General features: G+C 36.6%; 1 protein-coding gene across 3 annotated transcripts in view; it reads right to left on the bottom strand.

Moving 5' to 3' along the window:
* Positions 1 to 27,170, bottom strand: part of alpha-Catr (alpha-catenin related) — a 791,894-nt gene that overhangs the window by 102,585 nt on the left and 662,139 nt on the right. For all 3 annotated transcript variants that reach the window (XM_081755693.1, XM_081755675.1, XM_081755683.1), the window contains one exon: positions 17,822 to 18,031. In XM_081755693.1, coding sequence (XP_081611819.1) covers positions 17,822 to 18,031 — 210 coding nt within the window. The remainder of the gene's footprint in view (positions 1 to 17,821; positions 18,032 to 27,170) is intronic.

Below are 27,170 nucleotides of genomic sequence, written 5' to 3'. Positions count from 1 at the left end.
TACGATTTTGTTTCGGGAGGGTTTTGCTAACTTTCGAGGGGGGGGCTTTGCCTGGAAATGTGAAAATTCTGCAAGATATTTCATTTACTTTACTATACTAAGTAAGATTTCGGGAGGGGCTTAAGCCCGGAAGCCATCCCCCTAAATACGCCACTGTATATGTATATATAAATTTAAAGGTCCATAGCTACGAGACCTACTGTAGTCGAGTCAAGACTTCACTTAGGAACTAATACTGTACGTGCCCTATCCAAATATCTATGTTTCAGAATCTTGCGGCACGTCCACAACAATTTTTAAACAGGTAGTTGGTGAGTACTTTAAATCATATGCCCGTAGCCAAACTCCCTCTATAAAAGTTGTTGCATGAGTACTGCAGGATTCTGAAACATGTATTTTTGGACAGCGCACATATTACGAGTAGTTCCTAAGTGGTCTTGACCCGACTATGGTAGGTCCTATAGTATTGGAACTATGGATCTTGGGATACGGACAAAATCTCGCGGCCGCCCAAAACCCTGCGGGACAAAATCCCGCCGGGCCAAAACATTGCGGGCCAAAAACTCGCCGCCCAAAACCTCGCCACCCAAAATTTCGCGTGGCCAAAACCTCGCCGCCCCAAAATCTCGCGTTGCCAAAACCACGCAGCCCAAAATCTCGTGTGCCAAAAGCTCGCCTGCTCAAAACCTCGCGGAATGAAACCTTTACTTAAAATTTACCCAATGAGTTTGTTAATATGCAATTCTATATTACTACTACTACTACTACTACGAATAATAATAATAATAATAATAATAATAATAATAATAATAATAATAATAATAATAATAATAATAATAATAATAATAATAATAATAATAATAATAAGAAGAAGAAGAAGAAGATACAAAATATCGTGAGCGTGGGCTTTCTTGGGTTATTCCCGTTTCCTCCTACTTTCTTCGTTCCATCATTTCCTTCATCCTGATCATCTACGTCTCCTTTAACCTACAAAACATAATCGAGGGACGTAAAAATTCAGATATTATTTCATACTTTCATAACTATTATTAGATTTTGTTAGAATTTCCTAAGATCAGCGTCAAAGTGAAGTAAAAACCATCCCAGGCTCAAACCCCATATATGTTGCACATTTGATCGAGACCAATCGAGTGGTTCAAGAATTATTAAGTCACAAACGCAGCCAGTTTCATTTTTATATATTTCTATGTCTCCACCTTCCTCTCCCTCTTCCCGTCAAAGCGAAATGATAAAAAACCATCCCAGGGTCTAACTTCATTTGTGTGGCAAATTAGATCAAGATTGGTCTCGTGGTTTAAGAATTATTAAGTTTTCTTTATTTTTAAATATATCCCCCTCCGCTTCGTTGTGTCTTAATGTCTTTTTACTTATACCTTAAGCTCGGAACAGCCGAAACAAAAAAACCCATAAACTAGAATGTTATACTACATCAATGCAGGGTTGTATATCTACTTTTGGGCCACCCTGTATTTTTATCATATCTCATTACATTCCGCGATATAGTATAGTGTATTGTTCTGTTTCTAGTACCTTAATGAAAGACTCGCCCGGGGTATCATATTCACCATAATAGGTGGCCTGGATCTGGTATAGTATTATTTTTTAATGTCAACAAAAAGTTCGTTTTCGTTGATTTAGCTTCAAGCATATAATCTTATTCAATTCAATTAGATATGTTGATTGGTATATGTCTCATCATTGGAACTTTCTTTTTTATTTTAATTTCATTTCAAGTTTTATATATATATATATATATATATATATATATATATATATATATATATATATATATATATATATATATATATATATATATATATATATATAGGAGCAATATTTAGAATTAAACTTTATTTAAGGAATAATAAGAAAATATTTTAAAAGGAATGAGCTTTTATACATATACTGCATTACTGGTATTAATTATTATAACGAGAGGGTTGCAATACTAATTTCTCAACAAACAGATTATAGTTACTGATTTTACGAGGCAGGTTCAAAAACTAAGGTTACAAGGCTGATATTTCTGGAGTTTCGTCTGTTATAGAGGAATAGGAAGTGTGCAGTAATTGTAATACATGGAGTTTGCAACTGCGCAGAGTTTCAGTCACAAGCCACCTATGGCGCTAGTTGTAGGTAAATACAAAATGGCGGCACGTTTGGAAAACTGGTCTCGCGAAGAAGTCCCCTCACTTATTAGATTTCTGTGGGCGAAACATGTAACCGCGGCTAAAATTCACCGGCAGCTGTTAAGAGGTTTACGGAGAGACTGTAATGTCTCGTCAGCATGTCGTCGAATGGTGTCGAAAGTCTACGGCTCGTAGAGAAAACGTCACCGACGAGGAGCCAGCACGGGATCATCATATTTGAACACCGCTTGCGTAAATGAACTGATTCAGGACAAGAGGAGGATCACGTTACGGCATCTGATGGCTCCATAATCTGTCTCCGCACTTGAAGGAGAATCTAGTAAGCCCTCGCTTCGTGACTGTGCACGGAAAGTCAGGATTTTTACCAGAAGGGAATCTTCAAACTCATTCCACGAAGCGACAAGTTCCTTAACCGATATGGAGACTATGTCGATAAATACGGTACCCTAATATATGTACTATGTATTGGCTGTATTGCTTGTATGAAATAATATATATACGTTTCACTGTAGGCCTTGTAACCTTAGTTGGCTGTATAGGTTGTATGAAATAATATATAGGCCTACACGTTTCATTGTAGGCCTTGTAACCTTAGTTGGCTGTATTGTTTGTATGAAATAATATATACACGTTTCATTGTAGGCCTTGTAACCTTAGTTGGCTGTATAAGTTGTATGAAATAATATATATACGTTTCACTGCAAGCTTAGTAACTTTACTTTCTGATCACCCTCGTATATAACACTTAAAAAAAAAAGGAGCATTCAACAACGAAGAAAACCATTCTCTAGGATGTTCGCAAGAGAGACTCGGCTGCAGAATTGTATAAAAGGAAGAGAAATTTATGAGACACGGAAACTAGGGGAGGATTTGTAGGAAGAAACATTTCTCCAGAGAGAAAGGGGAATACAAAAAAACGTGTAGAAGCAGACAGATGTGAAAATAACCCTGCTATCAACTTCATATTACAAGGCTCAAAGAAACTGTCCCAAATAACAAAGCTGAAATGGCGCGACGGCAATAATAGAAAGAGTATTTCCTTATTGGAAGATCAGTTGGCCTTCACAGAAAGAAAGAAATGAATGTTTTAGAAAGAAGTCATGGCTGATAAACAAAATGATCATCCGATGATATCGAAATGTGATTCGATCAAGATTATCATCGGAATGGAGTCATAAAACGAAGTCATAGCGTTTTTCTTCAATACATGAGCGCCTGTAGATTTGCTCTTACGGGGAGTCATTTAAAAAGATGTCAAAGTAGGTACTTACTGTTACACATAATTTTAAAAAAATCTGACCACATTTTCACCGCGAGTTCCTTCATGGTTAAGTGGTTATCGTACGCGCCTTTGGTGTAGGAGATCCGGGTTTGATTCCCAGAGGGAACTCATGTGGTTCGGATTCCACTTTAACCAGTAGGTCCACGTCTCACATAGCCTCGCTGCTGAACAAGACGTTAAACTCAAAATCAACTGACCTTTGGCGTGGGAGACCCGGGTTCGATTCCCGGCGGGAGCTCATGTGGTTCGGATTCCACGTTAATCAGTAGGTCCACGTCTCATATAGTCTCGCTCCTGAACGGGATGTAAAACTCAAAGTCAACTCGACTCAACTCAAAATCAACTGAACTCAACTCACATTTTCCCCGCAGAAATAGGGGTATGGTATCCCTGGAATGGAGGTGTGTATAAGATCTTGATACACGGGTATGAATATTACCGTCTACAAAGAGTGTAGAGGCCACGGTGCCTCAGTGGTAGAGTGATCATCTCTGGTGCATGGTGTCTTTGGTTCGATCCCAGTTCGCGCCAAGTGAGCCTTGTGGTGGGCAAACACCGTGTGTGTGGATTTTCTCAGGATTTCCCCGTTTCCTCCCACTTTCTCATTCCATCATATCACCGTCTAATTTAGCCGAGCCGGCATAACCATGGTACGTAAAACTTAAAGATTTCATTTCATATTTTTTCAAAAAGTGTTAGCTGGTAGACAATATATATATGTCAAGAATCTATGATAAGTAGAAGCCATTGGCATACAGATGTCACAAATGCAATCTATATTATAAAATTGAAAGTGACTATGTTTGTGACTCTCAACCTCTTGAACCGTCCGACCGATCTCGACCAAATTTTTAACGTAGATGCGGGTCTGGTATGGGAGCGTTTTATAACTCTTGAACCACCCAACCGATCTTGATCAGATTTTCCTGTAGAAGAGGTTCGGGACTGGGATGAGTTTTATCATTTCACTTTGACGGAGCAACATAGGTTAGGGGAGGAGGGGAAGATATACAAAAATCAATAAATATTAAAATAAAAGTGACTATGTTCCTGAATTAATAACTCTTGAGCCACCCGTTCGATTTCAATCAAATTTTCAACATATATGATGTTTGAACCTGGGAAGTTTTTTATCATCTCATTTTGACAGTAGATCTTAGGGGAGGGGGAGGGGAGGAGGGGGAAATATATGAAAATGAATAAAACATTATAACTCTTGAACCACCCTACCGATCTCGATCAAACTTTCAACATAGATAAGGTTCGGGCCTGGGATGTTTTCGTCATTTCACTTTTACGGTGCAACCTAAAGGAAGGGGAGGGGGAGATATATGTAAAAAGAATAAAAATAACAGTGACTGTCTTTGTGACTTCATCACGCTTAAACCATAGGATCGATCTTAAATCAAATCTTCAATACGCATGAGGTATTATGTATTCAGTTTGACGATAGAACTTAGGGGAGGGGAAGAAAGGAGTTGAAAAATAAGTAAAACTTAATAACTCTTGACCCAAACTATCAATCTCGATCAAATTTTAACATAGATGAAGTTCGAACATGAGATGATTTTTGTCATATCACTTTGGCGATGTAACAAAGGAGGGGAAAGACATTTACAAATGATCGAAAATGACCGATATTAGTGTCGAATCTATAGCTTTTGAGGTCCTTGAGATGAACAGTGACACTTCTGACACCTTTTAAATCCAAATTCAGCCCCGCAAATTGTGGTAGGGGAGGGAGATATGTAAAAATCATCGAAAATGACCAATATCAAGGAGCGCTTAGTAATAGTAAAAAGTGACTAACGATACATATTACTATTTTTTCTTAATTTAACCCAGCGGAGCCGGTAATTGATGCTAGTTATATTAATAAAATACACTAAACAGTTTTAATAATAATAATCAAGAACACTGAAGATAGGACAAATTAATTGTGTCAGGGTGAAAGTTCGAATAAATTCCGGCAACCCACTATTTAAACAGTACGTGGTTCAAACGAACCATTCCTGGTTTTAACGTTTATCGCTATAGAATGAAAACGATAAAAAGATATCGGGAAACGGTGTTTTTGCCAACGATTCGGCGTCTCAAGGCAACATACTATAACTATCTGCAACTCTACCAAACTGGAAATTCTTAAAATTTACTACTACTCCCGGTTTCAATATTAATCACCATAAAGTAAACACTGTATAAAATGAAACGTAATAAAAATATGACCAATTTAAATAGTATGTAGCCTATGTATAGGCCTATACGTTACATGCCTAAATACATGCAACGTGAAAAGTAGAAATAGCTAACTATCCAAATATTTTAATATAATTTTTGTTGTAGGAAGTGATGTATGTTGTTCTCTTCTTCTGCTGCTGATATTCCCAAGTACACTGTTGTTGCTCCCATTTAAATGTATATTTTTGTTTACTTGTTCCTGCCTTTAGACGTCGATCTTCAATTACAAACTAAGCATAGACATTCTATTCCCAGGCACTTCACTACCTGCCTGTCGCTCTTATTTCGAAGCTTCTGTATAATAATGTGGAAACTAAGTTCCAATAATAATAATAATAATAATAATAATAATAATAATAATAATAATAATAATAATAATAATAATAATAATAATAATAATAATAATAATGGTTACCAACTTCATCAATAAATATGAAAGTCGGAAAACTTTAAAGTCCCGGTAGAGCCATGTCAAAAAGCATGACATTTTCTGCAAAATCGGGGCCGGTGGTAACCCTAAGTACCGGTATATCTTACATTAGAGTCCAAATACATGATGAAACCTTCCTCGCTAGTCTAGTGGTTTGAGCGCACGCCTTTGGTACTCGAGGTCATGGCTTCGATTTCCGATGCAAGAGCATAAATTTAACGCATTACGGTCTTCGAATTCCATATTAAGATGTCTCATATGACCTCAGTGCTGAAAAGGGATGTTCAATTGCAAACAAAGCAAACTCAAAATATCCCTTTAAAAATATATACGGTGATAACTGACATCTAAGTTTACCATGGCATCTCATAATTTACTGAGTCTTTCCTACAAACAATAACTATCCCTACCTAAAAATCTTCATTATTTTACCCAACTTCTGTATCCATCCAGATAATGCGGCTGGAAGGCGGTATGGGTATAGTGATCAATGATTTCAAAACCTTGAAGTAATTCAACCCCCTAGCGTTGTTTCTGTGCAATAAACTCTACGAAAGGGAAGAGAAATCTGTACTATTTTGGGCTAAAGAAGAAATGTGGAAAGTGTTTCTCATGGGAACCAAACACAAGTCTCTCTAGCTACCAGTGTCTACAGGGAAAAAGCGTTTCTAGAAAATGTAAAGCAGTAAAAAAAAAAATGCCAACTATCTTCTACATATATATTTTTAACAGAACTTTCACTGTTCTCCGCTGTTTACGTTGCTTTTCCAGCTAAACATAAAGTGTATCCTAGAAACAAAGTGAAGAAGAATAAAAAGGTCGACCGACAAAAAGAAGAAATTTTCAACATGTGACACGTCCAAAAGTCACCATAAGAAAGAATTTAGAACTTTCCTCGTCTCTCTATTAGTTTTCTCCCTTCAACTGAATTACTGGAGGCATCAAAGGACACACAACGAACTTTGGCTAAGAAAGAACACAACAAAAGATCAATAAACGTGCAGCAGTAAGGACAGTATATCGTACTTCTATCTAGTAGCAGAACTAAATTATACTTACCTAGCAGAATACTCGTTCTTCGTACGGGGAGAATAGATATAATTTTGGACATAAAGGGTACCAAAATTGTCACCAATCAACGTAGGGACCCCAGAAACTATGAACTCGACACTAATATCGGTTGTTTTCGATCATTTTATATATTTCCTCCTCCCCCTCTCCAAGTTGCGGGACTGAATTTGAATTTAAACGGCATCAGAAGTGTCACTGTTCATCTCACTGACCTCGAAAACTATGGATTCGGCAGTAATATCGGTCACCTTCGGTCATTTTATTTATATATCTCCTCCTTCCATCAAGTTGCGGGACTGAATTTGGATTTAAACGGCATCGGAAGTATCACTGTTCATCTCAGAAACCTCGGATTCAGAACTATTATCGGTCACTTTAGACCATATTTAAATATCTTCCCCCTTCCCCAAGTTGCAGGGATGAATTTAGATTTAAACGGCATCGGAAGTGTCACTGTTCATCTCAATGACCCCCAAAAACTATGGATTCGACACTAATATCAGTCATTTTTAATCATTTTATATCTTCTTCCCTGCCTCCCCTTACCTAAGTTACATAAAAACCATCCCAGGCCGGAACCACATCTAGGTTGAAAATTTGATCGAAAAAATGAAATGAAATCTTTGAGTTTTACGTCCCACGGTTATGCCGGTTAGGCTAAAGGAGACGGTGATGATGAGTAATGAATGAAATGGTGGAAGGAACTGGGAGGAAACGGGAGAACCTCGAGAAAACCCACGCACACGGTGTTCGTCCACCACAAAGTACACTTGGCGAGGGTTGGGATCGAACCCGGGACTCCAAGAACCAGAGGTGAACGCTCTACCACTGAGTCACCGCGGCCCTCGAAAATTTGATCGAGATCGATCGGATGGTTTGAGTTATTAAGTCACAATCACAGTCACTTTCATTTTTATATAGATTGGTAGACAGAAGATATGAATTGTATAACCTCTGTAAGTGTACCCAGGTTAAAATTTTACCCACCAAGACAGAAATGTACAGTAACTTATGTAAGTAACGCGTTCCCAAACTTTACGTAATTGAATTTGTAAATTGATTAAGTGTAATTTTGTAAGAAACTGCAATATTTATTATTATACAACATACAAACAGTATTACTTTATAAATTTTGATGATGAAACAACTTGCAGCTGTATTAGTTTGGATAGGTTATGAAAGTATGCCTCCCCGATAAACACCACCTTTACGAGGACCCTTATGTGTCGGGTGGGAAGGATTGAGTATTACAGTGAAATTTAGAGCTACGTCGGTAGTAGTTCACTACCAGAAGGGTCAGCCCTACCGAATTGATTTAAATGGAGTAACCAGATGAATAGTGTTCTGGGAAGAAGACAGTAGCTAAGTTTACCTCTGAGACGTGGGGAACCTGATTCGATCCCCGGACAAATAAGTTCGTGGTAGACTTGAAACCTGATAGTTAATTACTGAAACCGATTTATATCCAAGAACAATAAGTTCACATTTTCAACTTTAGTCACAACTCATAATCTAACTGTAAGTATAAATCTACGCTTGGCGCAATTTACTTGACTGATCACTTTCAAATTTTAATTTTAATTTTTCAAAAAAAAAAGTTAATATTTTCTTCATTTTTTTAAATCACTATTTTAAAAATTTATTCGTTTGAAAATTTGTAGGTCTTACGATTGTAGTTACCGCTCATAGTTTAAGAATATTGATGGAAAATTTTAGAACTCGAAACCTGACAGCTAATTGGTAAAACCAATTGATTTGCAATAACAGTAACTTGGCTTTTTTTTTTTTTTTTTTTTTTTTTTTTTTTTTTTGAATTTAGGAAGAAATCATAGTTTACGATCATCAGTGGAAAGTTTTGAAAAGTTTAGTTTAAAATTTCAAAACTTTTTGTAGTCTGAAAAATTTTGAATCTTAGTATTGCAGTAACGACTCATAGCCTAAGGTCATTGGGGAACAATTTTAGGATTTGAAACCTGATAGAATAGAACTTATTGATATATACCAACAATTTCACACTTTAAACCTTAGGATCTGTAGTCATGACACATAGTCTAAGATAATAATAGATGTAGTTGAATAGCTGAAAACCGTTTATTTCTTAATCGATAGATGAAAACCACATAAAGTTTGAAGGTTAATCATGAAGGTCTTATGCAGAGTCGTTCTGACCCATGGTTAGAGCCATACTAAAGAGTTCGACTAACATATGTTTTCCTGCAGTAGTCAGGCCTTTAGTCTGACGCTAATCATACGTCAAAAAGACTCTGCATAAGGCGGGAAGTTTTCGTATCGCAATATTACTCTTGTCAATGTTTGTTTTGCTAAATAATGTAGCTGAGCTTTTAAACTGAAAGATTTTGTAGTACCTGATATGTGATTATTAAAATCAATTGATATGTAACAATTTGTATTGTATTAAACAATTAAATATTGTATTAAACAATTTTATACTTTGAACTTGTATAGCTTAGCGCCCCATGTAACGGAAGGTTACAAGGTTTTTTTTTTTTTAATCTCGACTCGATCCCCGACCCTCTTTGAAATTACTCTATGCAATAGTCACAAGGTGACAGCTACGAATATACTTCCTGTCCCTAGTTCTTTGAATAAGGTCATTTTTTGGATCTGACCCTCTTTCATTTAATATTCACGCATTCTGATGCGCTGTTTTTGAAATAGTCCCTCTCCGAAACACGGCATCCATATGTAACCATTCTACAGTACATATCTAAACATGTATTACGTAAGTTAACACTTTTAATATATTTTTATGTTACGGTATTCATTATGGATATTAGGTCTATACGTAAGGAGTTTCATGTATTTTCATTCCTTTAATGCTGTCTAAGGATTATCGTATGTTTAGATTCATTTTGGATTATTTCACACTTATTTCTGGCAACGTCTTATTTGGATTCATTCACGTCTCCAAGAAACGACAGCATCACACGGATTTCTAGTGATTATATCGGAAGACCTCTCGAACTTCCTGTCTGACTTACTCGACGATATTACTATCTTAGATGCAGAAAACTGTAGGCAGTAGTGTCGCTCAAATGTAGTCAGAATTGGGTTTGCCTTTCGGTTAAGAAATAGAACAATATTTACACAAATCTCTTCATCATCATCTTCCAGCATGGCAGAGACAGGAATCTAAAACAATCAGGAAAGTTAGGTAAATGGTGGCCAAGTCTCACCAATTGTTGGAACCCACTGGGATCTACTTAGAGAGCCCCCCATCAACCACCCTGAGTAGTCAATGTGAACAATACTACGTACCATTGCCTATTTTTTGATGCAACTAAAGACGACATTAAACAGTTTAGCGATATCAAATTACTATATCGCTTATCTGACACGGATGTCAAGCATGATATATACTTCCGGTGGGATCAACAAAATACCCAACACACGGATATCATTTGTGCTGACCTTTAACCATTAGTGAAGGAGAGAATTGAAAATGTGTTTAAATTTCCGAAAGAGATTTTAAAGACCAAATAGTGCAGCAAAGATAACCAATAAGAAAACGATCCTCATGAAATAAATGTGGAACATATATAAGCGTTAACGAGTTTACCAGATTCACCCGTGTCATGATGATGACGAAAGTGTCTAACGCTAACTTCAATTCTCATTCGATCACCAACCTTTGGTGTGCTCCCTCGTGGCTAAGCGGTTAGTGTGGGGTGAAAAACCCGAGCTCGATTCCCGGCAGAAGCTCATATGGTTCGGATCCCACGTTAAGCTGCACATTCAAGTTTACAAATCATTTAAATACTGCAGCAGCAACGAGTTAGTTTTCTTTCATTAAAGTCAATTCCAAGAATCTTTCATGAAACACTAACAAACCTAACACGAAGAGAGATTATGACGTATTTCTTGGTTAAATTACAGGAGAAATCTTCATATTTTCTTTCAAGACATTTATCCCAAAAAATAAAAAGAGAGATAGAACAGGATGTAATCATTTCATCAATCATTTTGCAGCTCTTCTGTAAACAAAGCCGTTGCATTTCTCTCCTGAAGGAGGCAGAAGAAAAAAAAAAGAAAAAAGTCTTCCTTGACTAAATAATGAAGAGAATTTGTGAAAAAACCATCTCACGCTGAAAAAGCAATTTCATCATAACATTAGGAGAGGGAGAAACGCGAAATAATTTCCGAGAATGTTAATAAAGTTTACTGTTTGTATGATTATTTTTCCTCCGTACGTAAATTAGGTAAAGAACACAATTCCTAAGAATGAGACAGAAAAATCATATTAAATCAGATACAACTCTATATTAAAATTTGTGACTAATATTTATATTAGCACGAACTAGCACAGCAATATAATTCATCGTACAATCACACATTTTCCCCGTCTATCTTCATGAAACTAAGATTTCATGATAATATGCATATAACTTAGTAAATTTCTTGTGAAATTGCTATCCTTAGGAATTCATTTATCAAAAATGTAAACATTCTTTAATTACGAATTCATTTATTTTTTGTCGGTCATTCTGTCATATTTTACACGGCGTTAATTCCATTGGGAACGTGTCCTCTCTAATATTTGTAAAACAGTTTTCGTCCCCTCCGCCCCAATATTTCAAGAACCTTAGGTCAACCAACTATGACCCAAAACAGGTTCAATCATATAGTAGTTTGCTATGTTCACAAAACAATGTTAAACCAAGTAGATATGAAAAAAGTAACAAAAAGTTTGTTTCCAATTGTGGAAAAAGGCAGGAAGTTTTTGACTCTATGAAGGTGAAGAAGAAGATAAATTGTAAAGTAACAAATTGTTTTTGTTAAGATAGCGAGCAGCAAAGCGAGTTTAATTTAGCTAAAACAACATAATCTTAAACTAATTTTTAAACTAAACCCTGTTGAGCTTCATTTATATTAGTTGTAGACTAATAGTCCTAAAACCTGTTTTCAAAACTTTATTGTTTCTAAGTATTCACTTGACACTATCTTCCATCATTATTTTGTTCTTGACATGCGTTTGATATCATTTAAATTTAACTAAAATTGTAAATCAAGGATGAGTTTAACTGTTTGAAGAAACAAACAAATTGAAAGTATGCCTGTATTAATGCCACATTAAAAAAAAAAATCAAAGGATTTTTTAAAAATAAGTTTTTGTTTGATTTTTAAGTCAATGCTTTAAAAATGCAATATACTAAGACTTTTTTCTTTTCCGGAGGAGGGCTCCCGGACCCCCTGCTTTCCTGGGGGTTTTCCATACACCTCAATCCTTCTAGTAGTCTATCCTCCCAAAGTTTATGTAGTGCTGGTGCCGATTATTTTAGATCATATTCTGCCATTTTTAAGGTATGCACATTTTCAAAATTTTTTGATCATAGAAATCCGAGCTCTACTGATAACATTATAGCCTTGCTTCGCAAAAGAAACGGACAGACAAACTGATTTACGGAGAGTTACCCATTAACTGGGTTATGCCAAATATAACCATTGTTTCTGCAGTGTATCAGTGAGACTCTGACAATGACTATCGTTAATGGTATACTTCTGGTCACAAAAACCTAGACTGACTTCCAGAGACCACGTCCGAGAAAAAGACCCTAGGTCTTTACGAATTTCCTTTAGGTCTGGATCATTTTTCGTGCATTTCTGCCACAATTAGGGGTGGAAATTGAAATGAAAATACTGCACTATGCATATGAAAATTTAGTTGGAGATAAAGAAAATAGCCATAATATATAGGAAATTACGGCACTACGTCGCAAATTTGAATATTATTTATATTTTTAGTCTAAAGCGATTAAAACAGCGATGGAAATAATCAATGATTATAATCATCTGCATCACGTGATTTGCTAATTGTTTCACTGCCAATTCGAGTGCTCCCAAAAGATACCTTTGTCCCGTCACCTTCCTTGGAGCGAAAACTAAGGAGTAATTTATCAGAGCAGTCAGAAAAGTTTCCGGAATTATTGTTTTAGCTGTCTATTACACAATATAAGTACACGTTTACTTAATCGGCTTCAAAATAAGCACATTCGGAACAAAAACACTTGCTCCGCCGCTCCTGAGATTGTTGGAAACACAGAAGAAAGGCCTGTTTTGATATCTCACGAAGTTCAGCCGTCGCGCTGGTTTAGATCTCTTCTACGTTGGCGAAACGGAAAAGGACCATTTTTAGTTTTGGGAAGAGCCAAACATTCGATGGTGCTAAAACTGTTTTTAAGGCTATCAAACTCTCCGAATCAGATTTTCCCGAATTTGCACATAAACTTGATGTGTGCGCGTTGTTGGATCTGTGGAATTGTACCAACTGATTACTACACGCTCCACCGTTTAGCTACACTACTCGTACAATGCCTGTTAAGACGTGCTCACACTTGTTAAATTCAGAATTAGGCAACCTAAAGACTGTACTGCAAGAGATTCATTGTGATTGCATAATATATACCAAAACTACAATAACATTACGGGAACACTTTTTGACTGACCTGGTATATAGAAATCGAAATCAATAGGATAAAAGCAAAAACTGTCAAAACACATTCTGTTGTTTTCTGGTAAAACATATATGTAATTGATCCCTCTTTTGCGTAGAAGGGTGGGAGGAAACTGGTCTTTGTTTCTAAAATGACTGGAAATTTCAAAATCAAAGTAAAATTACATTTTCTTGTAATCTCAGTACTACAAACTATCAGAAAATAAACCAAAATGAGCAAATTTTGGTGCGCAAAACTAGTTAATTTTCTTCTTTTAAAGCTGGGCTTTTAAAATTATATATATATATATATATATATATATATATATATATATATATATATATATATATATATATATATATATATATATATATATATATATATATATATATATATATTAGATAAATATATAAATACTTACGGAATTTATTTTCTGTAAAGTCAGCAAGTAACTCTGTAATTTAAAAATAAAACACGTGGCGTAACAGCCCATTTGAGGGCTTGAGGAGCTCCAACGCCATCTGTCATTGACTGGCTGAACTACGTCCAGGGGCACGTGGTCAGCGTCCTGAGTCGCCCTGTCACTAACCGTCGCACATAGGGCCAAAGTATCGAGTTACGACGCCAAAAATAAAAAAGTTGATTTTATTGGACATCCTGCTCAGAGATCCTCGTGAGACGACTACGCCTATATGCCTATATGCGGAATAATATTAAATTTTATTGTCTTATTGCCGAGAACGATTATTAGCTGCAATTGCAATATTTGTGTTTGTACTTCGTCATACTCTGATTTCACATTGTGAACCGTTTCCTTTTTTTTTTTTTTTAAATCTTAGAGGCAATTGGTCGGCACTGCCTTGTCGATGATGGAGTCATGTTCTTCCAAAATATTGTTGTGTTCTTACAATTAGATTGACACACGTACAATGGCATAATGGTACATAAAACTATGTTGGAATCCACGTATTAGGAATTATTCGCGAAACTTTGTTTATATATGCTGTGGCCACCGCTACCATCTAGGCCACATTTATAATAAATATCGATAATATCACAGTCCTCCGAAATGTTCTGCAGTATCACATCACTCTGTACTTGTACTAAACGCAGTGTAGTATGATTGAGCTCATCTTGCAGTGGGACCACAGCCTCGTTTTCAGTTGCGTAATACAGTGGAGTCTCGTAAATTCGAACTTGGATAATTCGAAATATTGGATAATTCGAACAGAAGTCCATTCCCCTTGAAAACTGTATTGAAAACAATAGTAAAATATCGTGGATAAATCGAACTTTGAACCTATGTTTTGGATAATTCGAAGTAAATACAGTTGAAAATTTTTAATGTTGGACAGATGTAAACAGAGAAATACAGTTTTAACGTGTTTTCAGTTATCCAGATGCAGCCATAGAGAAGAGTAATACAAAAGATAAATAGAAAATCTATGTAATGATAAAGACGAAGGTGAGTTGGGGAAGAAGTAAAGATATAGAACGTGTGCCAATCTAATCTTGTTTCAGAATTGGTTGAAACTTTAAGATGAATTATTGATAAAGTCAACCAAATGTAATTAATATCGTATTCCACGCAATACACGAAATTCAGGATTTATTGACCGTACAAAAACAATCAAATTTAAGCAAATGAGGTTTACGACTTCTTAAGAGTGAGAACAGAATATTCAAATTGTTACTGTGTTTAATTGTTTGGGCTATTCAATGTACGTTGTAGTGTTGTACGTAAATATATTTTCCATTGTACACGTAGTTTGAATTATGTGGAGTCAATGACGTTTGTTAGTTTGCGGTATTCGATCACACAAATAATAAGCTGCGTTAAAGGTAAAGTCTACATCATATGAATATGTTTTAGATGCACAGTACTTTGGTTTGTTTGTTGTTATATAAGTGAAAATGAATGTTGTTGGATAATTCGAATTTTGGATAATTCGAAGTTTTTTCGTGTCCCCTTGGACTTCGAATTAAAAAGAGTCCACTGTATTTGCAGGATAACACTTCTTTGTCTCTGCTAGAATATGGTATGAGGGATAAATATCTGCTCCTCTTTCTTTTGCTCCAATTTTCATCCTTTTATAATCTTCCTTTGCCAAGCTAAGATCCACTAGAAGGCCTAAAGCTTCGTCAGGGCTGCACGGTCATATAGTAGCACATGATGTATCATGGATCGCTTTCATATTTTTCAATCTCTTAGGCGAAGACTGAATCGCTAATTTCACAACTTCGGCTGCAGTACTCTTGCCAGATTTCACCAAACTTAATTCAACATACAAGCACAGCTTTTCGGAACTGGTATTCTTTACATTTTCTTCACATATATTTTCTTACTTCGTTGCGAACTCTCTTCGAACACCTTTTTTGATCTTTCTCTTCTCATTTGCTCCAAAAGCCGTGATGTTCTTGAGGGACGCTGTGATGGTTGTAACACCGGAAGTATTACGTCTTGATCAAGCCACTCCATATGCTTATTTCCCACTCGTACATGTAATTACATGCCCGCCATTTTGCCAAATCCTTTGACACAAATGCTTTCACTGCATTTTTCAGTTTATTTGCATGTTGTTCAGCAAGTTCAATGATACCACACTTGTTTAATGTATACTGTAACAATTGTTCATTACATTTTAATGAAGACCTATTGTAAAAATGTTCTTTAAATAACACTATAAAGAGTTCTCTTTTCTTAGTTTTCATGTTCTTCAGATATCGTTGCCACAACTGTGTGTAAACAATACGCTCCAATCAGGAAAGGGGGAAAAGGGGGGACGTGTGTATCCCTGTTCTATGTTCGATATAAGATATATTGTCGAATTGTCCAAGAACAGTCGCGGTACTCTTTGGAACTTTTTTTATAACTCTATGTATAGTAAATATTTCTTCCTTGTTTCGACACCGCACTAGTCCATCATACTACCTGTACTGTATTTAGACTAGGCTCACTTGTTAGTTTCACAGTCATTTCAGATGTACACTATATATATCTAACTCTTCAATATTCGTATTGAAATCTTGTTACTGTCACTATGGGAAAATTTAGCACGAGCTGTTTCTCCGTCAGCAACTCAGGCACAACTAACTGCAGTTGGGCGTTCGAAATTAACTCCAACTTCGCGCGCATACCCTGGCTACTGTGTTGCGTTCACAAAACAAATTCTTACGGTACATCATGGACTGGTATATAGGGACTGTTTTGAAGGCATTTCTGGTTAGTTTCATCACTATATTTTTTTCTATTTTTGGCGCCGTAATTTCGTTTTTCGGCCTTATGTGCGTCGTATCGGGAGTTTTCTAAATCAAGTGGCCGTGTGACGTCTTTCATTCACTTGACTCCCAAGTTTGCCTCACGACGCTGAGTGGACGCAAAAAATTGGGAAATACTGGCCGGGAATCGAACCTGGGACCATGCCGGCATGAGTCCAATGCTGTAACCACTAGACTATGGTGACCCCTAACTCTGTAATTAGTATTCAAAATAAACATACAAACATGGGAGAAGAATCTTTAAAATTATAAATCATTATATATATATAACAATTTGTTACTTCTATCTCTGGTGGCTATGGTCAGTACATTTTGTGGTGGGCAAATACCATGAGTGTGGATATACTCGGTCGCAGTTCTCTCGTTTCTCCCCACTTTCTTCATTCTACTATTATCATCTATCTCATTATCACCGCTCCTTTAGTCTCGGTGGGTAAAGGTGCGACGTTAGACTAAACAAAATGTCCCTCTATTTTGGAATTAGACCAAAAAAGCTATTACACCGCATTTTAAGCTAAGTTTCATGGCAATTCTACCTTTCACAAGGAAGAGAAATTTGGATATTTAAAATCCAAGAATACTGCTGAGGTTCCATTATGTTGCAATAATCCTTAATGCATTTTAAACTAATAGTATCCGATGGCTGAAAGAAAGATAGGATTCTTATAACAACATTCTTATCAGTATTTCTATAGCTTATATTTATGTATATTTACGTCACTTCAAACTTAATAACGATCCCACACGCCGATAAAAATTAAATAAATAAGAAATTACGTATCTTTCCTTCTCGTTTCTCTGCTTTTGTGAGGTAGACCAATATTGAAGTCCACTACTGCATTCATTTAACAGCTACCTTTATTTGTTTAATTGTTTTATATATAAAGATTATACTTACTTTCGAAGAAGTAAGCAGCATCATGGTGGATCGTTCGAGCACTTGTCTCGCAGCCGCCATTTGAGCTCTCCGCCTTTCATCCTTGAGGTCATTTTGTCGATCACCAGTGAGATGAGCTAGTTCAACCATCTCAGCACCGAACTGGCTGAAGGCTTTCACAAATTCCGTAAAGTTCGTTACGCTCTCCAAGCGACCAAGGCTTCGGGCGACCTACAACAAAAAAACAGAATAAAAGATCATCTAGAAAATTGATTTCTTTTAAAAAGGAAAACCACCTGGGGGAATCTCTGGTGTACCTACACACTACTTTGTAAGAGACAATTCTTTCTACTTTTATAACATAGACGACAAAATTAAATATAAGAGGCGTATTTCAAAAGAAAGGACCGATATTTAATTGGAAACAGGTAAGTAAGTTTAGCAACATTCTTTTATTGGGTAAAAACAACTACATATCCACTTTGTTTTTCAACATAGTCACCATTATTTTCCAAGCACTTTCTGTACCGTGGCACAAGTTTTTTTTATACCCTCTGCATAGAAGTTCGCCGCCTGGGAGTTCAGCCACTTCAACACTGCCGTTTTCAATTCATCAGGTTCTTCAAATTGTTGAGATGAAAGCCACTTTTCTTAGGTGCAATGTTGTTGGTGAAACCTCTGGAAATTCGATGTGTAGAGCGGTAATGGTGAAGCGACGATTTTCATTCATTCGCTGCACCAAGTCGTCAGTTTGAATGCTTGGTCTTCCACTCTTCTCTTCGTCGTGGATATTTGTACGGCCTTCTTTGAATGCACGACACCATTGCCGTAACTTTCCTTCACTTATTACACTGTCACCGTACACTGCACACAATTCTCTATGAATTTCAGCTTGTCCTTTGGGACGAAGGAATTTAATCACCGAGTGGACCTCGCACCTGGCGGGATTGTGTATGCGCGCAGCCATTTTAACACGCTCCAGCACACACGAAAACAAACAGATGACTGGCGAAACTATGGTTGTTTGATAGCCAATGGACCAAGCGATGTTACTGCGCAAGCGTGATCCGATCACTATTGCCAGTCGGTTATAATAAAATATCGGCCCTTTCTTTTGAAATGCGCCTCGTACAATACAGTGAAAACCGGACTACTCTGCTTCTTGTTATTTCCAATTTTGATAAGGTGGTCAATTTACATAAAATTATATATATATATATATATATATATATATATATATATATATATATATATATATATATATATATATATATATATATATAATTTTATGTAAATTGACCACCTTATCAAAATTGGAAATAACAAGAAGCAGAGTAGTCCGGTTTTCACTGTATTGTACGAGGCGCATTTCAAAAGAAAGGGCCGATATTTTATTATAACCGACTGGCAATAGTGATCGGATCACGCTTGCGCAGTATATATATATAATTGATTTTTTTAATGGAAGTACATAACACTGAAAAAAATATTTACAAATTATATACGTAACACTCCTTTTTTTCTCTTTCGTCATGGCCAACTGATATGTGCACATTTACAACTTGGAATTGTCATATGCCCATCACTTATTGCAAGTTTCACCCAACAGACCAAACATATAAAAGATAACAAACTAAAATAGAAAGATCGCTGATTAATAATTCTTTAAAACCATCAGGTATCTGTTCGGAGAATGTTTTGGAAATGTACTTCGTTAGTGTTTCGAAGTGGTGAGGTAAGCGTATTAATCACATAAGTATGTATGTAGTTCCACACTAAGTATGTATGTATTTGACAATGTGATGCTGACACCCAAAGTAGAGATGTGATTTTAGATACGAATGTGGAACCCATACCTCTCGGTTCAGTGAGCTTTCAGTGTGTTAGGATTTTTCCATGACCTTAAAATGCAGAAAACAGACCGAATTATTAAAAATTAAAATTCAAGAAATCTAATTTATGTGTCTTGATGACCAGTTCCGACTTTTTGTTTTAAATTGCTAGATACAATCGTGCTAATTGTAATTGGACAGTAGAGGTCAGTGTTTATTGTTCTGCCTGGAGATAGCAGTTTGTGATGAACGAAGCCCTTCCAATCTTACCAAACGCACAGGAAAACATTCCTGTGAGTCAGTTATAGGCTTTGACACAGATTGTGGAACTACTTCTAGTTTTGACCACGCTCTTTTTTGCACATTGTTGTCATGAGTTATCCACTTTCCATTACTCGCAACCAACCGCCTCAGAAATGGCTCGAGTTTGTTACGTTTCAGTACAGATTCGCAGATAGAAATTTGATCTGACTCTTAAGGTTTTTGAGTCAAATCATGTGTCACCCAAACGTCGAGCTTCTTTATATATATCCAGGTTTCCCTAAATGGTTTAACACCAGTGGTGTCATTCATCCGGTTCGCTAGAACAGGTTGTTATTTGAGTTCGCAGAACCGTTTGTTATACCCTGACATAACAGTAAATTTTACAGAATTATGCGCAGTAACAATAAATTTTAGTTTCACTATCTTTGTTTTCAGAAATTCTTACACGTACGTGGTTAAATATATGACCTCTTAGTGGGATCACATGAGTGTAGTGGTAAGGGTTATTTATATCTGAAACGCGCAAATACCATTATCAATAATAATTGTCGATCATTGTCATTGCTGGGTTAAAGTCTTTCCAGTACTTTTGGACAACCATCTATCTTTGATAATTCGTTTCTAAGATATTCGTAATCCTACCTAATTTTGTCGCGCACTTTGTATTAGGATGATGTGTAGGTCTCTACTTGCCACACTTGTGGTATCAGTAAAAAAAATGCGTTTGTATTAGAATCTCACCACTGTTTACCACTCTTTGGTAATGGATGTTCAGGTCTTTGGCGATTGCACAGATGCAGGTCTCCCTCGACTATTGCCTGGATATCATCCATTTTTGCTGTGATTAAGGATAGGAATGGCGAAAGAAGACTTTATGAAGAAAAATACTATTTTATGAAACCTTGAATAAAGAGTTGAAAAAGAACTCATAAAATGCTTCGTGTGGAGTATTGTGCTGTATGGGTACGAAACATGGACATTACGCAAAAATGAAAAACGAATGGAAGATTTCGAAATGTAGGTGTGGAGAAGAACAGAGAGAGAATTAACTGGGTCGAGAGGAAAATGAATCAGGGGGTCTTAGAAATGGTGGGAGAGAAAAGAACAATTTTAGATATTGTTAAGGAGAGAAAGAAAAAGTGGTTGGTACATTGGTTAAAAAGCAATTGTATCGTGAGAGACGTGCCAGAAGGTATGGTGGGAGGAAAGAGAGGGAGGGAGCAAAGAAGACTGCAATTGATTACCGATATCGAATCGGAGAAATCCAACGTGAAGACAAGGAGGCTGGCGGAAGATCGTGAATAATGGAAGCTTCTCAGTTGCAGCAAGTGACCTCCCAAAAATGGAAGAATACCTATGATGATAATGATCATCGCTGTGACTGGTCGCCCACTGCAAGGAGCATATTGGACTCGGAAATTTTCAGAACAAAAGCAACTGACCCATCTTTTGGTAAGTGCTTTTGATCATATATATTACTCAACAACAAATTTCTTCACAAGCCTATGCATTATTTTGCGCATTTATCGAAATAAAAATGTAAAATATAGCAGTTTTGTGGAAAGTTCACATTTCTTCACGGCGCAATACCTTACGTCAGTTTATAAGATTTCCAACATTTTTTTGTATATCTACTACTTTCAACCGTCAAATGACGTTAAGCCTGAGGCGCTGCGATCATATTCCTTGTAATTCGGGATGCTAAGGCATCACTTCCGCAAAAGACTCGATACGTTTTCAAGAACCTGACCTTACCGATACAACCATATAACTATAGCTTCATTACACAGATTCTTTTTTGTCAATTAGGGCCGCGGTGGCTCAGTAGTAGAGCGTTCACCTCTGGTGCTTGGGGTCCCGGGTTCGATACCAGCCCCCGCCAAGTGAACTTTGTGGTGGACAAACACCGTGTGCGTGGGTTTTCTCGGGTTCTCCCGTTTCCTCCCACTTTCTTCATTCCACCATTTCATTCATTACTCATCATCACCGTCTCCTTTAGCCTAACCGGCATAATAGTGGGCGTAAAACTCAAAGATTTCATTTTCATTTCTTTTGTCAATTAATGTTTCTACGATATAAAACTACTCTGACGCCTAGAGCGACAAGAAAAGAGATTAGTGACAGATGTTATTTTTAAATGTTAAAAGTTGTCATTTATTAAAAGAATCTTTCCTCTTTTTTATGCAACTCTGAAGCAATTACACCCCAGTGAATCCAGTCGTTAGGCATAGGAGTAAAAACGACACTTCTGCCACGAGAAGTCTTTTATAGTTATTTTTACACTAGATTTAATAACAAAAGGATTCTCCAAAGTTCCTTACAATTCTTAAGTCATTTAAGACAAATGCTGACATCTATCTTCCACACTCAAAACTTTCTTTAATTACCACAGAAGACAAGAAAATAATAATAATAAAAAAAGTTTAAAAAGAAAGAATATTCTTACGGGCAAGTAAGTCATTGTTTTTAGTCTAAAAAAAGATTGAAAAGTTTTTACAAGCGAATAACGCATTTTACTTAACAGAAGAGTTGGTGAATCATGGTCAGGCCCGCAACTAGAGGGGGGCCAGGGGGGCCTGTTCCCCTAAACTTTTCATGGCCCCTCCAGACCTCAATACAAAATGCTATTATTAATACAAAAATCATAATTTAGACATTTGTAAGATAATTTTTAATGACTTTGCCCCCACCCCAAACTTCTGTGTCTGGTTGCGGGCCCGAGGTTAAGTTAAGGTGGCCAGAAGGGACCTTTAACTTGCAAAAATGGGACGCATATGAATCGGGAAGGGGAAGGGGGCTGTTAACCACTCATTCCTAGATTGGATTGGGCACCACCAGTGCTTTCAAGTTACATTATACACAAATAATCCATTCAAAAGTTCCAAGCACTCAATAGCATTTTAAAATTCGAGACATGACCTAAAACGAAATGAAATTAAACTTTTTAATTTAACAATTCAAAGTTATACCCTTTAGAGGCACTAGTCCCCAAACTTAATATGCTTCTGAGCTACCGTACCGTTTTTAAATCCTACTGTGACCTACGAACCAAATAAACTACCAACTTATTTTTTAAAAAAATATTCCATTTGTTTATTGAATATAAACCGACATTTCTAATAAATACGAAATCAAACTAAGTTAGCAAATGTCTAATATAGACACGAAGCCACACAGGCGTTTTAAAGTATTACCCTTAAAACTTAAAATTTCATTACAACTGCTATGCAGTGGCGATTTCAGCCCGGGGCTGGGGGGCCTAGGCCCCTCAGTTTTGAGCGATAAAAATAATTAAAGATATTATATATATATATATACAATATATATATATACAGGGTGGTAGGTAACTCCACCGACAAACTTTGGGAGGTGACTCCTTATATGAAATGAAAGAAAAAAAGGTATAATAAATATGGGACGAAAAACGTCTCCTTTCAGAGTTATGAGCCGCCGAAAATTCGAAAATTCACGTTTCGAAACGCTCTGCCTTAGAAACTACTGGGCCGATCCCAAGCGGTTTAAGGAATTACAAAGGAACTAGTATGCGCTCTATCTAAATATCCATGTTCTACCGTGGTCCGTTATCGGCGAAACGAACTGTAAAAAGGAAGTTGAAATATAGGGATATCCTTTAAGTACTAATGGCGCGTTCGTTTCGCCGATAATGGAGGATGTTAAAACATGGATATTTAGACAGATCGCATACTAGATCCTGTGTAATTCCTTAAACCGCTTGGGATAGGTCCTATAGTTTCTAAGGCAGGGCGTTTCGAACCATGATTTTTCGAATTTTCGGCGGTTCATAACTCTGAAAGGAGACGTTTTTCGACCTATGTTTATCAGAACTTTTTTCTTTCATTTAATTTAAGGAATCACCTCCCAAAGTTTGTCGGTGGAGTTACTTACCACCCTGTATATTATATATATATATATATATATATATATTTGTAAAATCATGATATACCTATCATAGTCTGGAGTCTGGCTGCCCCCAGTTTTTAACTTCTAAATCCGCCATCGCTGCTATGCCAATTATCGCAAACTAAATCGCAGATTTTATGTGGCGCTGACGTAAAGCATTATGGAATGGGGCACCGTTTCATCTGGTGTTGCCCACAAGACAATTTCTCGTCTCGTCTCGTCTCGGTTATCTCGCAAACGAAACGAGACGATAGTCAGGACGAGAAGCCTATTTTTTAATTGGAGACAAGATGAGAATGTATGACAATGTATGACAATTCTTATCTCGTTCACAAGACGAAAAATTTTTCGAGCTCGTGGGGAACACTAGTTCACCGAAATCTTATATCTTAAATATTGTTTTAGTGCTATTTGATTTATAGTATAAAAAATATAAATCGATAAAGCGACCGCACGAACGCAATGAAGAACATTTTTTAATGCTTGATGATCAGTAAGTCTTAACACAATACACTTCAATGAGAAATACGGCGTGAAGTATGCAAGGTTTATGAAGGGGGCCACCAGATAAACAAGGTTTGGAACCACTATCCCACACTTTCTGTCTACTACGAGGGCCGTCCAGAAAATTAACGATTGTTCATCGTGCGGGGTGCCGATCCTCCACGACTGCGATCGTGCGCGCGGAACGTAGGTCCTTCCTTCCAGTGATGCCAATTTAGCCTATTTGTGGCTAAATCTAACCTATTCGGAGAGTCATTAAGCCATACAAATCTAGGAAATGCTTATAGCCTTAAATATAGCTTATTTTATGAAACTCTTTTGCCGTTTTTGGCTTTTTTATTAGCCGTTAAATTAACTCCAAAAATACCTTTTCTTTGAAAATAAATTGTAATTTTTAAAAATTAGCTTATTTGTCATTGCATATTATCGCATTAATTGCTTTCTTCAGACAGAGGATGTTTTATTACGCAACAAACCATTTTTTCTTGTTCTTCTTCTCTATTTCCATACACAGATTTACAACCACTTATCGACTCAGAAATAATTTTAATATTGCTCCCGTAACGGCTCAGTTTGCTACCTTTTAATTATTTTAATTTTTGCATTTCATTGTAAGTATGAAAGCTTTCTAATAAAAATTGAGTAAACTGTTCGGTTCTTCAAGCCACAGAGATTGTTTTTGTTTATTAAAAAAAAAACAAAAAACAAATAGGATATCTAATTAGCTAGAAAACTCTCAATGCAATCATGATGATTCACTTGGGTGTACGGAGAAATGAGAAGTGTTTGTAAGGACTATAATCTGCCAAAATAAGTACTACTGAAAATTGGAACAATGGCAGTCTACACAAACACAACTAATCCCACAATACAACGATGGTGCATCCAGTTCCAATGACTCGGCTAGCTGTGATGCCATCGATGATGGCTTATTTCAATTCAACTGATAATGTGGCTGTTGTCTTTCAGAAATCAGATGAGTTATTGATGGATTTTATTATATCTATGTTGCTTGTTAGTCTCCAGCAAATAAAATTAAATATTTCAAATTTAACTATAACTCATAATTCTACACACAAAAAAGTGGTTTAAAATTTCCAATGTGGGTTATAGGTTAGCAGTTCAAAATCTAGCCATTTTTGCGTAAGAAAGCTTATTTCTGAAGGCCATCTAGACTATTTTCTTCATAGGTTGTTGACAACACTGCTTCCTTCACCTCAGTGTGACCCGAGTCTCAGTGCTGTGTGGTCACGGTACTTGTTCTTGCAGCGATTCAAAATGGCGGCGCCAATCGAAAATCCAGCCAAATGTGAAGTATAGAGTGTCATTAGTTTTCCGAACGAGCAAAGATTTATAGGCAAGTAAAGAATGTTTATGGTGATAATGCAATGAAGGAGTCATCAATGAGGAAATGGTGCATTATGTTAAATCAAGAACGGAGTGGGAGGCCATCACTTGTTACGTTAGAACTGAAGGAAATATCGAAGAAAAAATTCAGCAAAACCGACGTTTCACTTTGAGCACGTTACACGAATCTTCTCCACAAATTTCACTATCGCTGATACATGAAGTAGTGCCAGTGCACCTTGTTTACAAGAAAATGTGTGCTCAGTGGGTGACAAAGACTTTAACGGATGACCATACGGCGATTCGAATGGTAGCAGCCCTTGAATTTTGACCGGATATGACAAGATGGTGACAAACTTCTTGATAGCATTGTTATAGGAGATGAAACTTAAGTTACGTATGAGACTCCAGAAAACAAGTACCAGTCAAATTCGCCGTCAAAACTCAAGAAGGAAAAACGGAATTTGAACACCCGGAAAGTCAAGGCAACGGTGTTTTTGGGGTCCGAAAGGGTTTAATCCACGTCGAGTTCATGCCAAGAGGAGCAACAATGAACTCGAAAGCCTATTGTGAAACTCTCCAACGACTTCGACAGGCCATAAAAAAACGTTGAATGCTGTTGACAAAAGTGTTATTAATCCATGACAATGCCCAGGCTCATGTATCAGCACGAACACAGCAGGAACTTCAACGTCTAAAGTGGAAAATCTTTGGTCATCCTTCTTACAGCCCTGACTTGGCACCAAGTGATTTTCACTTATTCCCGAAATCTAAAGAATTTTTGGGTGGAAAACAGTTCGCAAACGATGAGGAACTCAAACAATGATAGCTTGGCTCAAATCTTTCGCGACAGATGAGTATAACATCGTCATTGAAAAACTGGTCAACGTTATAACAAGTGTCTTGACAACTATGACGATTACATAGAAAAGTAGAGTAAGGTCCTGTGGCTTTGTAAATAAAGTTTTGTGATGATATCTCTTGTTTTTATTTAACCATGCCAAAACGTTCTTTACTTTCTGGATGACCCTCGCACATAACAGCTTGTCTTGGTTTATTCAGATCTTTCAGATCACCCTAAACACGAAATATTAATGAAAAATAGTTGTAATTTATAGGCCTATAACATAAAAATAAAAAGTTAATTTTACAAGGTTCCTTGGCCGTTGACATACTGTACAGTACGTCGGATTGCTAATCCGTGAAAAACGACAAAATGACAGATAACTGAACAAAAAAAAAAAAAAAAAAAATCGTCATAGCATCAAGTTGGAATGCAAAATCATTGTAAGGAGAGTTTTGTATTGTTTTTTAAAATTTCATAAACAATCGCATAACTAGATTATTATTTTGGACTTCCCGTGTGAGACCAACATTCAATGCTAATGAATTATTCAAACAAAAGCATATCAATTATGAAAATATTGGAACAGCAGCAACTACCGGCTGTTGGTGGTGAATGAATGCAATGTGACGCTATTTCTTCTTTGCACACAGCACGC

This window comes from Thermobia domestica, chromosome 1 (assembly GCF_964235325.1).
Source record: "Thermobia domestica chromosome 1, izTheDome1.hap1.1, whole genome shotgun sequence".
Lineage (NCBI taxonomy): Eukaryota > Metazoa > Arthropoda > Insecta > Zygentoma > Lepismatidae > Thermobia > Thermobia domestica.
The sequence above is the reverse complement of the archived record's forward strand: the minus strand, read 5'-3'. Positions and strand labels throughout refer to the sequence as shown.